Genomic DNA, 12,704 nt, shown 5'->3' with positions numbered 1-12,704 from the left:
GATGAGTGCATGTTCAATCCCAAGACAGGGACAGGGAGCGGGGGGAGGAGGAGGGTGTGGGAAGGGAGAGAGAGAGAGACAGAGAAGAAGGGAGGGAGGGAGGGAGGGAGGGTGTGGTGGCTAGGGAGAGGGGGAGGGAGGCGGGAAAGGTGCTGATTTCAGCCCTGTAGCGTCAGGATTGCGTCAATTTGGGTTTCAACCACGTACTCAGTCTCAGAGCGGAGCTACTCAGAAGAGCCAAAACAGGAAGGGGGTTGCAAATCAGTGTGCAAAGGGGAGGACCAAAGGTTCCCCTCCCCCCCTCGCAGCCTCCTCCTCCACTGTCCCCACTGCTCGCGTCTTCGGGGTTTTGGGTGGTTTTTGTTGTTATTTCCTTTTTTTCCTTTCTTTCTAATTTTTTTTTTTTTTTTTTTTTCTAAACTGCACTGTCAAAGACGGTTACCCGGGCGCCGTGAGAGCGGATAGCCAGGGAACAGCAAGGCAGTGCGCTCGGTGCCCCGGGCGGGTCGCTTAGCATCCAGGGAGGCGGCTCGCGCATCCGGGACAGCGGCTCCGGCACCGCGGACAGCGGCTCCAGCACCGCGGACAGCGGCCCCAGCACCGCTGACAGCGGCTCCAGCACCGCGGACAGCGGCTCCAGCACCGCGGACATCGCTCGCCACCAACATGGCTCCGATAGCGGACAGCCGCCAGCAGTTCGGTAAGTGGGTGCCGGCTCCCCGCACCCGGGGCCGGGCGATGCTCCTCTCCCCTCCCCGGGAGAAAAGCAGCCTCTGCTAAGACCCCCGGTGCCTCCCAGCACGCAGCTTGTTGGGAGAGACCTGGTTTCCCCCCCAGTTCTCTTCAGCTCTCAGAAGTTGTTGGAATTTGCTTTCTTTCCCTAATCTCCCTTCCTTCCTTCTTCCCCGTTTCTCCTCCTGCTAAAGTACCGGAAGAGATAAAGAGATTTTTGTAGGTGCGGTTTCTGATGAGAGAGGTTTGGGGTTGTTTTCTGAGTCTCTGTGAAAGTAACATGCATCAAGAGTTAGATGATGTAAATGCATCGTGTGCCACAGGGAAAATCTTTGTTCAAATCATTCTTAGAATAATTATCATTCCTTTTATCCTTATTGTAGGTCACCCGTTAGTTAAAGTGAAAAGACATTGCTAGGAAGATGAAAATACAGGATTTCAGTGTTTTTAGCTGAACAGCTGCATCTTAACCAACCCGGTTTCATTGAGAATAACAAAGATGACAATGAACTTTTTGGTTTTGTCATTTCTATACACTGCACGTAGTGTGGTACCAGAAGTTTCAGAAACAGTCATGTATGTGCACTTATAAAATGCATACATAAGTTGCTTTAGTTAGAAAAGCAGTGAGAGGTAATGTTTCTGAACTCCGCTTTACAAATGTTAACCCTAGCCTACATTGTGCTTGCTTTGGCAGTCGTTTTATTCAAGGATAATTCCACTGACTTAGTGAAGAGACTCCAGATTTATATCACATAACTGGAAAAATAACTTCTCTAAGAATCAGATGATGTTTTCTACTAATGCACTGCCTTGAATGCTACCCAATTGATTATGGCAAAGGCAAAAAATTCATGTTTTGACAAAATTTGTTGTAAATATAAAACCATTTTGGTTACCATTTCATCTTCTTTCTTATTCCATCCACTTGAGGTTTCTAACCACAGTTGTGACATCATGCTTGTCTAATTACTTATTTAAGAAAGATAATTAATATTTTAAACATCAAATCGATTCTATCACTACTTTCAGTAGTTGTAGAATTAAAGTAGAACATACTATCAATTCCTATAGAAAGTTTATCTCTGAGAAAGTATTGTAAATATACAAACCATTCCTTAAAGATAATAAAGCGTTCTGATTAGTTTTCAATTACTTTTAGCTTTCTATTTTTATACCATATATATTAAAATTTCTGCAACCCAAGGAATTCTTGAAATTCAAAACCACGTGCTTAAGTTAGGAAAAATACTTTTTGGTTATGTATATGATTTTCAGTCATTTCATTAAGCTCTTGTTATTAAATATATAGACTTCTACAGCTTCTAGGCATCAGGAAAGTGTTGTCATAAAAAATTAATAGCAAGGCCTGATCCTTTCAGTGCTGGAACATTATGTCCTACTTTGCTCTGATAGTATTGTTGTGGATTTTTGTTTTTTTTCTGAATCATCTCACTATAAAGCAAAACTGTATTGGCAGCACATTTATCGGCCCAGCTTTTGCCTGGATGAAGCTTATTTAGTAATACAGGGGATAGTTTTCTTTTACTCATCCAGAATGACCAGGGAGAAACAGAACTATTACATAATTGCCTTTATGCATAAACAATGTCATGACATCAATATTCTCTTGGACATCCGGGGTTGCAGGGAATAAAGATTAAGCTCTGATTGTTACATTGTGGGAGGTTTAAAGTCACTTAGTAATGTTACTTATGGGCAAAATTGGATTTCTAATTAGTTGTGCTCATTTACCCTTTGATGCATGCTTTGAAGGGCTAATGATAGTCTGTATGTAAATAATATATCCTCGTGGCAATGGAGGTTGTAACACTTGCTCAGGTTTCTCTTTATTCGATGTAAGCATAGGATTTATATTAAAATTGTAAAGAATCATGATTTCACATCTTTTCTTATATATTCCTAAGTAGTACTGACCTTTTCTGTAAACTCCCCATAAGCTTTGCCTAAATGTAAAGTTCAGTGGTTATCAATGATAAACTTAACATGATTTTCTCAGCTTTGAACTCACATGTGCTACCTAATGTCACATCCATCTGGAAAACACATCCAGTATATAATTATTCTAAATTTTCTTGATCGACTTCCTCCTGCAAAGTGCTGAAAATCCCAGTGAAACTCTTGAGTGCTATAACCTCCAATTAAACTCACTTCTTTCAAGAGATACCTCCAGGCAATTATGGGATCAGACCATAAAAAATTGGTTGTTTAGTGTACAAAGTATTCTAGGAAATACTATGGAAAGTAGATGATGTATCTATACGTAATGTATATTTTAGAGTGTGTTTTAGCTAGCCAACAAGCCTCTGTAAACCCAAACCTGAAACCAGCTGAGAGCTGGTATTATTCAGACATCCAAGCTCAGAAACTACACACAGAGGGTTGAGACAGTACAGAAATTACAAACAGTGTTTATTATTAGGATGGGAATAGTATTTTCCTCCCTAACTCTCTGTGTATGGAAAAATACTAGCCTAACAAGCATGCCTTAGAGTGGGACTGCACACTGGTGCCTGCAGGTGGCGCACAACGTGTACAATGCAGAGCACTTCCAGTCTGTCAATCCTGCTGATATCACCATCTCATATCAGTTTGTTTTACTAATTTATTGCCTGATTAAATATCACGCAGAATTCAAGGTACTGCTGCTTATGTGCTTCTTGCTGTTTATTTGATTTGCAGATGAAATTCCTACAGTGGTTGGGATCTTTAGTGCATTTGGCCTTGTCTTCTCTGTCTCCCTCTTTGCTTGGATCTGCTGCCAACGCAAATCTTCCAAGTCCAATAAGACCCCTCCATACAAGTTTGTCCATGTTCTGAAGGGGGTTGATATTTACCCTGAGAATCTCAACAGCAAGAAGAAGTTTGGAGCAGATGATAAAAGTGAAGCAAAGAACAAATCAGCAATGCCAAAGAATTCTCTGCATCTTGACCTGGAGAAGAGAGATCTAAATGGCAATTTCCCCAAAACAACCACAAAAATGCAGGGCTTTCCAGATCTTGAAAATTCATCTCCTAAGCACTTTGCAGAAAGGAAGAAAGATTCAGTATCTCCTGACAGCTTAAAATCCATTGCTTCACTGTCATCTGAAGACAAACAAGACAAGCTAGGAACTCTTTTTTTCTCCTTAGAGTACAACTTTGAGAAAAAAGCATTTGTAGTGAACATCAAAGAAGCTAGTGGGCTGCCAGCAATGGATGAACAGTCTATGACTTCTGATCCCTACATCAAAATGACAATCCTACCTGAGAAAAAGCACAAGGTGAAAACAAGAGTGCTGAGAAAAACCTTAGATCCAGCTTTCGATGAGACTTTCACGTTCTATGGAATCCCCTACAGCCAAATTCAAGACTTAACACTTCACTTCATGGTCTTGAGCTTTGACAGATTTTCCAGAGATGATGTCATTGGAGAAGTCCTCATCCCTCTTGCTGGAATTGAACTCTCAGAAGGAAGGCTGCTAATGGACAGAGAGATCATCAAAAGAAATGTTAGGGTAACATCTTTTCTATTCAAAGTTTGAAAATGCTGTGATAGGGTTAGTTATGATTCTTGTGTATTGCTGCCGCCATCTTGGAAAGAAAAGCCAAAACCCTCACCATTCAATTTCTAAGATACTTTCCTATGGCAGAAAAGGCAGTGTGAGGACGCCATTACACATATGCAATTGAAAAAAAAAAAAAAAAAAAAAATCAGGCATGTTGAAAAAACCTGATAATGCCCTAAGCTCTAATTTCTTATTCATCTGGTCTAGCAGATTTGAGTGGACCCATTCCAGTTAGCTCAAGCAGACTCGACCCCCATTGATATGCTTTTAAATGAAAGAATGCAAATATTTATGTATTATTTCCTTTCTCTTCCATCCCCTTTTATATTTGACATCATTCTTTCTTAAATCTTACTGAAGTCAATGGAAAATGTCAACTGCATGGGTTGTGTAGCACATTCTTAAGGAATGTAGGTAGTGTTTAGTTAGGGAAGTGGGACCTGCTAGATACCATATTGTTGATGTTGTAGTGTGTTCTTGCATGTTGGTGCTGACACGACCTTGTCTCTCATTAATTGTGATACAGGCTGCAGCTTTACTAAAGGTAGTAAGGGTGAACCCATAGACCTGCTGGAGTTACTAACAAAACTTCCTGACTTTACTGGAAAAAAATATTTCATGCTATGTTGTCTTAATTCAGAGTGTAAGGGTCATTTACACCTCAGCTGAAGCACAGAAATGCACAGGCATTGCACATACGACTCTTAAATCTCTGCCAAAGAAGTAGAATGTGTATTGATGTTCAACATGATTGGTTTCAAATGACAAGCATACTGCCAAATAAAATAAATGTCTACTAGGCAACATAACCTATAGCTAATACTGTTATTTTGCAATTCTATCACTATATGACAACAAATATAAGTATGTCACTGATCTTTTGTTGATAACTTATTGGATTTTCTAGTATATAAGGTACTATCTTGTCTCCCTTGCCTTCCTTCTCCCTTTGAAATAAACTACTCCTGCAAATTCAAATCCAAATCAAATAATCATAGAGAAGATCTTTGATCTCACCTTTATTTCATGTATATTATACTGCTTTAGAGAGTGTCAGGGGATAAGATTTCACTGACAGTTTGAATCCTTCCTGTTTAAAATAATTTACTGGATATTTTTTCTTTACTTGCACTGGATCTTTTCTCCCCAGTATATTTTTATGGAATTTTGCTTTGCTTAAGATAATTTTCTTTTTTAAATGAGATTTTTTTTTCCTCAGGATTTCATTTCTACTCTCCAAAGATAGTGATGTCATGTCAACCTATATTGTCCACTTATTTTTTTAATTTTCATTCAGTCTCATAACCAATCATAGGAAAAGTTATATAACTAATATAGAGAGAAAACCTTTTACTATGTAAATCAGAATAACTTCATGTATTATATCCTTTTACACAGTTTCAGAGCATACATTTCTATGACATTTCATAAACCTTTTTAACTCAGGTTTAAAGCTTGGTCAATATAACTGCTTATAAATAGTTTTATTCCATTTTTTTTCTTTAATTTCCTCAGAAATCATCTGGTCGTGGAGAATTACTGGTCTCTCTCTGTTATCAATCTACAACAAACACACTCACTGTCGTTGTTCTAAAAGCCAGGCATCTACCTAAATCTGATGTGTCAGGATTATCAGGTAATGGTTTTAATAATAAAAATCCCCTAAGAATATAAAACAGAATGCAAAAGACAGCTGAAATGTGGCATTTCAAACACTAAAAATTCTCCATAAATGCAGAAATTATGTTTCTATTATTTACAGCCTATTTGTTAAATTCATGTCTAGGTCAATGCTTTATTTCCAGGATATGCTTTATACAAATTTGTTCTTCAACCACATCAAGAAAAGGTGACATCTGTTAGCAGTGAAAACCAATGAGTTTTATGATTGTCTTGAACAGAACCCATCTGCCATAAGCGTGGGATGTTGTTTGCACATACCAAAAGCTTTTATTTATGACAAAAAATGAGTTTATTTGTAGAAGACCAGTGTTGAGTGAGATCATCATATGATTTATCTCAGAAGAAAAGCAGCCTCTTACCTCTGTCTTGAATTTGGCCCACTGAGCACTAACATTTTTTTGGCAAGGTGAAAAGGTGAGTTGTGCCAGTACTGGGAGGAGGCATGACACACACTCTTTATTGTGAGCCAAACACTGAGAGGGTTCAGGTTTTATCCTCTCTTTTCCTTGTCTGCGGCATTTCTCATTCACTGGAACCTCATCTGAAGCCAGCACAATTCAAGAATTGCACATAGAAGACATATTAAGGCTCTATAACATATTATATAACATAATAACAGTATAAAATTTAATGTCCGGTATATAAGACAGCCACACAAAAACAACAGTACACAAAAAAGGGCCGTAGTACCACATCTGCTGCTGCTTCTTTATAGAACTTATAGGCTTTTATTTCACTCAATATTATGAAAGAAGCAGAAGAGGAAGTAGTTTTGGGAAACAGTGAATTATTATCATTGCAGCCAATAATACAGTTTTTGCATTTCTCATACTGTAATTTACCTGGAAAGTGAAGCCATCCTGAATCCAACACAACAAAACTACAGGTAGCTCTCACCAAATTCCATTTACATATTTCTTTTGATCTAAATTTTGTTCACATATCAGAAGGAGAAAGGATGCATATGGAGCCAAACAATTTACTTGACTAAGAGAGGATATGTATTTTTAAAAATCATTCCCAAAGTCACAAAGATAGTGGTTTCATGAAGGTTTCATGGTTTTGTGACAGCCAGCTGATTTCAATAAACCTGCCTGATGTTTACCCAGGTGTGAAAAAGGCCTCCTAGTCCCAGAATCGACCCAGAACCTACGTAATATCCATTGTTTACTGCATCTCTTACAACTAAAGCTATAAAATTTGTTTTCTTTTCCTGCATCCCCCAGGAGAGCCTTGCTAACTATAACGGGAATGGCATCCCAGTACTTCTGCAGGCAGCCATGTTGCACGTGAACATCTACTTCATTTAAACAGGCTTTCATTATTTTCATTTTGTCAATAAAGTCATGTACAATAGACATTTGGGTGTCAGTAGCATACTGCACTCAGTACAGTCATAATTTCCTCTGTGACTTTCCCCTCATCCCAACATTAATCTTAGAAAAGGAGGAGAGTGAAGTGGTGTTTCTATGGCTTAAAATAAACAATTCCACAATTCAACCTCCTTGAGAGGATGGAAGATTTTTTATACTCAGAAGATCTTCCATTTTCACAATCTTCTTGATTTCCTTTGTCACTGATGCTGAGTGTCTTTTATTAGTCTAATAAAATCAAGTGGAACTCTCTAGCCTTATCCAGTAGCTAGTCAAAGGTAACAGAAAATTTCCTCTAAAAAGAAATGGAAACCAGTATGAATCCACTGATTGATATTGATTTTGGTATTTCTAATGCTGATACGATATACAATAATTTCAAAGTCAGTGAGCATTTTCTGTGTTTTTGAAATGTTCATGGTAATAGAATATGAAAATGAAGAGGTTCTCTATTACACCCCCACTTCTGGTAGACTATTTTGAGTTCAAGGAAAAGCATAAATTTTACTCCTCCAACCATTTCAGTCTGATAAGTGTGACACAACATGTATAAATACTGTTCAGTTTAGTGTCACATTTTTTTAAAAAAAGTATTCAGGTTTCTTGATGATTAACTTGGCTGATTGTTTACATAAACAATCATGTTTGACTGGGTTCAGTAGAGAAGATTTTGTACTACATCACTGCACCCCGAGAACCTGGAAACAGGCCCACAATTTCACTGAATAAATGCCAAGGTAATTGAAAGCATTGATTTATATAATGTCTCCTCTGAAAGAATAAATGTTGCCATTATTGAAGACAATAGCAAGGGAACTTCACAACAATTAAATAATTATGATGGATGCAAAAACTCAAAGTTGGTTGGCAGCAAAGAAATGGACATTTTCACTTCCTATACTCAACAGTAATACAACACAGATGTAAAGACAGATACACATTGCAACAGTAAACATACCCTTACATTTAAAGCTTAGTGTCAAATTTGTTCAATAGAAATTGGTGGCCTCAATTTAACCAGCTTAATTGTCTTCAATAAACTCCAGCAGAATTATTACATCCATTCTCTCAGCCCGAGTTTATTCACTTATTTCTGAATGTTTTCTTTTCATGCGTTAGATTAGTGATGATGATTATACCCTAGTAGATTGTGTGAAAGGTAAATTTCTGACTCACATAAATATGTAAAGATACATATTTTTCAGAGACCTTTAGAATTTTGTGCACTTTCACATCATTTTTGGATGTGGTAGAGGTGTTGGTTTAATGGACTGCAGGAGAGGATTTACCTCATGAAAGAAATACCTGTATTTGAGCGCAGTCTAAACTTCACTGCTGTCTTGAACACAGCTTTGGTGACCATAAAGGAGCTAATTCAGATGTAAAGAAAAAATTAAAAAATAGGATTAGATTATTCATCTTTAATATATTTGAAACAACTACTCAGTGAGATGTAATTATATTGGATAATTATAGAATTTATCATAAACTAGATCAAGGAACTTCTGAACACTATTCAACACTGATCTGTGCTGTTTCTTTTCATTGCAGACCCTTACGTCAAAGTGAACCTGTACCATGCCAAGAAGAGAATTTCTAAAAAGAAAACCCACGTGAAGAAGTGCACGCCCAATGCAGTGTTCAATGAATTGTTTGTCTTTGACATTCCTTGCGAGGGCCTTGATGATATCAGCATTGAATTTCTGGTTTTAGATTCAGATAGGGGTTCAAGGAATGAGGTGATTGGCCGGTTAACCTTGGGATCTTCAGCAGAAGGAACAGGTGGAGAGCACTGGAAAGAAATTTGTGAATATCCTAGGAGACAAATTGCCAAATGGCACATGTTATGCGATGGTTAGCAATTTAGAGAGGGGCTGAATCTTAAATAACTATATATATTTCCATAGGCAAGGAGCAGGGTTTTTTTTCTTTGATATGTATAATTACAAGCTTTTAACTATAAAACTTTTATTTTTTTTTTTCCAAAGGGGCAGAGGCTTTGAAATAAAATTGGATTGAATTATCAGAACAGAAGGTAACTTAATTTTCACAGTAAATAACGGAATTTCTATTCCATTAAACTTTAACATCATTAGTTCAAATTAATATTCTTCTAGAGTTTAAGTGGCCTGTAAATTCTAAAGCACTGTAAACCTCAAGTAGAGCAAACTATGTTTTGAAAGAGTCACTTATTAGTGACTCATATATGGAAGAAGATAACAATTATTACAATATATCCAAAAAAGACCCAACCTGTGGCTTATTAGGGAAGGGGATGGACCTATAAAAGCCATGGGGATTGAGGCTGAGTAGAGGGGGAATTCCTTCTGCCCCTCCAACAAAAAAAACTTCTTTTATGAACATTTAATCATTATTTGTAAGTTTTGGTTACTCATGCTTTGATCATCCCAAAAAATGAACACGTATTCTGCTTTACATATCACATTGTGCAAAACTATTTTTTTAAATGTTGAAATACTATATAACTACTAACACTTGGATTTTTTAGTAAGTTTATATATATAATTTTTTTATTACAGTGACCAAAATAGATACATACTTCAAACTAATGATTAAGTTAACATAATTTTTTTTGTTAAAAGGGCTCCTTTACGGGTGACTGTACATGCTACAGTATAGCTAGAATTTGGGGTTAGATATGGCTTGCATTTTTTTCCTCTAGGTAGGATTACACTTTAAACATTTCAAGCCGTACAAAAGAATTTCTGTTGAGATGAGGTAACATACAGGATATTACAAGCAATTACTTTTCACCGATTATATTTTAACAATTCACTAGTACTAAAAAAATTATTTTGATAGTTTCATTAAAGAATAAACAAAATAGTGAGACAAAGAAGAAAACCTTATTCTGCTGTTGAACTTCCTGTGTTTAACCTCCTGGACTGTAACAAATGCCATTACAGTCAGTACCAATATACAAATTTCAGTGCATTTTTAAAATTTTTCAGGAGAGGAAACCAAACTCGCTTTATAATTTCTCCAATATTATTTAGAAAAAAGTACTTGGAAAGTACTTTGATTATATGAATTAATGTACATTACTGACTGTACTGAAAATGGTGGTGGTAAGGGAAAATAACATCCTGATTTCATGTCAGTGTGACACATGTCTATTTAAACTTAAACTGTGTCAGGCTGAGGAAAAATCAAGTGTAACAATAACAAATGTATAAATAAAGCATTTAGACCTGTGCAATTTTGTCTTGGTCACACCGATAGGTTTTTAGGCTGTCAGAACTATAGCACAACTATAAGCAGATTATTTCCTAAAGTTTGTGCACTAACTTCTGATAAAGAATTGTTTGCAAGTATTAGTCCTATTTCATTTTCAAGTACAATATATATAAAGAAGAAGATAGTGACGTTAGTTGTTGACATAAGAAGGGTTAAAAAAGTGGAAAACATTTTCAGTATTTTTGCATACGTCATTTGTCAAGTGTAATCCCATTGAAGCAAATGAGACTACTTGGGAATCAAGGTACTGCTCATTGTGGGTAAAGGTAGCAAAATGGGCATGCCAGGTTAGAACAAACCAAACATACATTGAATGTCAATCTACTTTCATTAAACAACAGACCTAAGTCCTACTTAAAACTGTTGGGGATTTGTTGTCTACTTTACCTGTTCTCATATGGCCAAATTATGTTTGCAGGAAAGGACACTGAAATATGAAATATGCAAGTAGACAAATAGTACTGGAAGAATTCCATTGAGGCTCTTCCAGGTTTTGTGTCAGTATTTTCTCCAGTTTTTGAGAATGTGTTTGATACAACAGTGTTTATAGATTTCTGTAAAAATACATTTTCAAAATAACATAAACATGCTTTTTATGATAATGCTAAATGTAAAAAATTTGCGTATTGTATGTATAAAGGAGAGGAATCTTTTTTGATTATTTCTTTAGAAAGCTGATTAACTGCTTAAGGGCTAGAGTTTGCCAGCCACATTCAAGCAGAGCTAATCCAAAGCCACCAAATTAAAGGAAAGATGTCCACAGGCTTCAGTGGGGTTTGAAGTGCAATCACAGAGCAAAACTCTTCTAAGTCAACCCAGAAACGTCACTGGGACCATGGATATGGGGAGACATTGTTTAATCCAGTGGAGACTGGGAGAGTTTAGGTTCCGTACAACGCAATCAGAATTGTTACAATTTCTGAAAAGGAAAGAACTGAGCTGGAAACTATTGCATCTAAGAGAGTGGGGCATCTTTCAATTATAAAAGATGGAGGGTTTTGTACGCTGGCCCGTAAGTAGTTCATTATCTCTGAAATCAGATGACAGGCATCATCTGTCTCCAATGAACACAAAATATGACATTAGGGGATAACAATTAATCTTTTTGAATTAATGCTGGGCTGTAATGACCATCTTTCATTTTGCATCCAGCAAGTCGTCATTTCTTTTTTATTATTTTTTTATTTTTAGTTTTTATAGCAGCTTGAGGGTCAATATTTCTACCAGCTAAATGGCAGTTTTGGTTGAGGGTAGGGGTTTGGAATGGGAAAGGGAAGAAAAGGCATTTTTATTAAATCTAAAAAACCCTGTAAATAGATGGGGTTTTTTTCATTTAAAGCAATCCTTAATTTGGAAAGTTGAGTAAAGACGACTTGTAACACATTTTAAACAAGAAAGAGGCAGGAGAGTGAATGTAGGCCTGTACTGAGGTGAGAAATTCTGCTGTTTTATAAAGTATTCAATTCTCATTGTGAATATCTTGAATTCTGTTAAGGATACTGTACTGTATTAAACATGTAAAAAAAAAAAAGATGTTTGTCTAAGTAGCTTACAAAAATATTAACTCCTTTAATGGGAGACTATCCATGTCTGGAGATCTGTCGTAACTAAATACCTGATTCGTTATGGTGTTGTAACTTAATAGAAGCTATTCAAAAGGAAGCATGGTGTATGAGATTTTGTAAGTTATTTGTGCTGGTTCTGTATGTTGTGCCATGTGTGTAAGACAAGAATAAACTGCTGCTTTTGTTCATCTCATCCCAAAATAATTATCCTACCTATGTATCTCTCCCCCCCGCCACCCCAACCCAAGGATTTCTGCTATTGTTTGTGTTCATGGTCTACTCTCCCATGCTTCTATTGGAAAGCATTTGACTTGCAGTCTTCCTCTTCTCACAGAGATGGATTAGATTTGTTCTGCCAAATACTAGCCAGGCACATCACATGTTCTTTATTCCCAGCTGCTTGCTGAATTCAGCTGAATCCTGAATTGTACTCTGCAGTCAGGTTACAACTTGGAACATGGCCCATGACAGAAGTTATGAGTCTTATAGGGACAGATACATAGATGCAAACAAGAATGAATTTT

At 36.9% G+C, this 12,704-nt stretch overlaps 1 protein-coding gene across 2 annotated transcripts; it reads left to right on the top strand.

The window, feature by feature from the left end:
* The first annotated feature begins 615 nt into the window (after positions 1 to 615).
* SYT4 (synaptotagmin 4) lies at positions 616 to 12,368 on the top strand. 2 transcript variants are annotated; one of them, XM_083882849.1, is made up of 4 exons: positions 616 to 700; positions 3,436 to 4,244; positions 5,817 to 5,937; positions 8,909 to 12,368. In XM_083882849.1, exons 1-4 carry the CDS (start codon positions 667 to 669, stop codon positions 9,214 to 9,216), a joined length of 1,272 nt encoding a protein of 423 aa, XP_083738975.1. In that variant the 5' UTR covers positions 616 to 666; the 3' UTR covers positions 9,217 to 12,368. The 2 variants fall into 2 exon arrangements, with proteins under 2 accessions (XP_083738975.1, XP_083738974.1); XM_083882848.1 differs by having other exon boundaries at positions 3,436 to 4,250.
* Positions 12,369 to 12,704: the final 336 nt, after the last annotated feature.

This window comes from Zosterops lateralis (genome assembly GCF_965231275.1).
Source record: "Zosterops lateralis genome assembly, chromosome: Z".
Lineage (NCBI taxonomy): Eukaryota > Metazoa > Chordata > Aves > Passeriformes > Zosteropidae > Zosterops > Zosterops lateralis.
The sequence above is the reverse complement of the archived record's forward strand: the minus strand, read 5'-3'. Positions and strand labels throughout refer to the sequence as shown.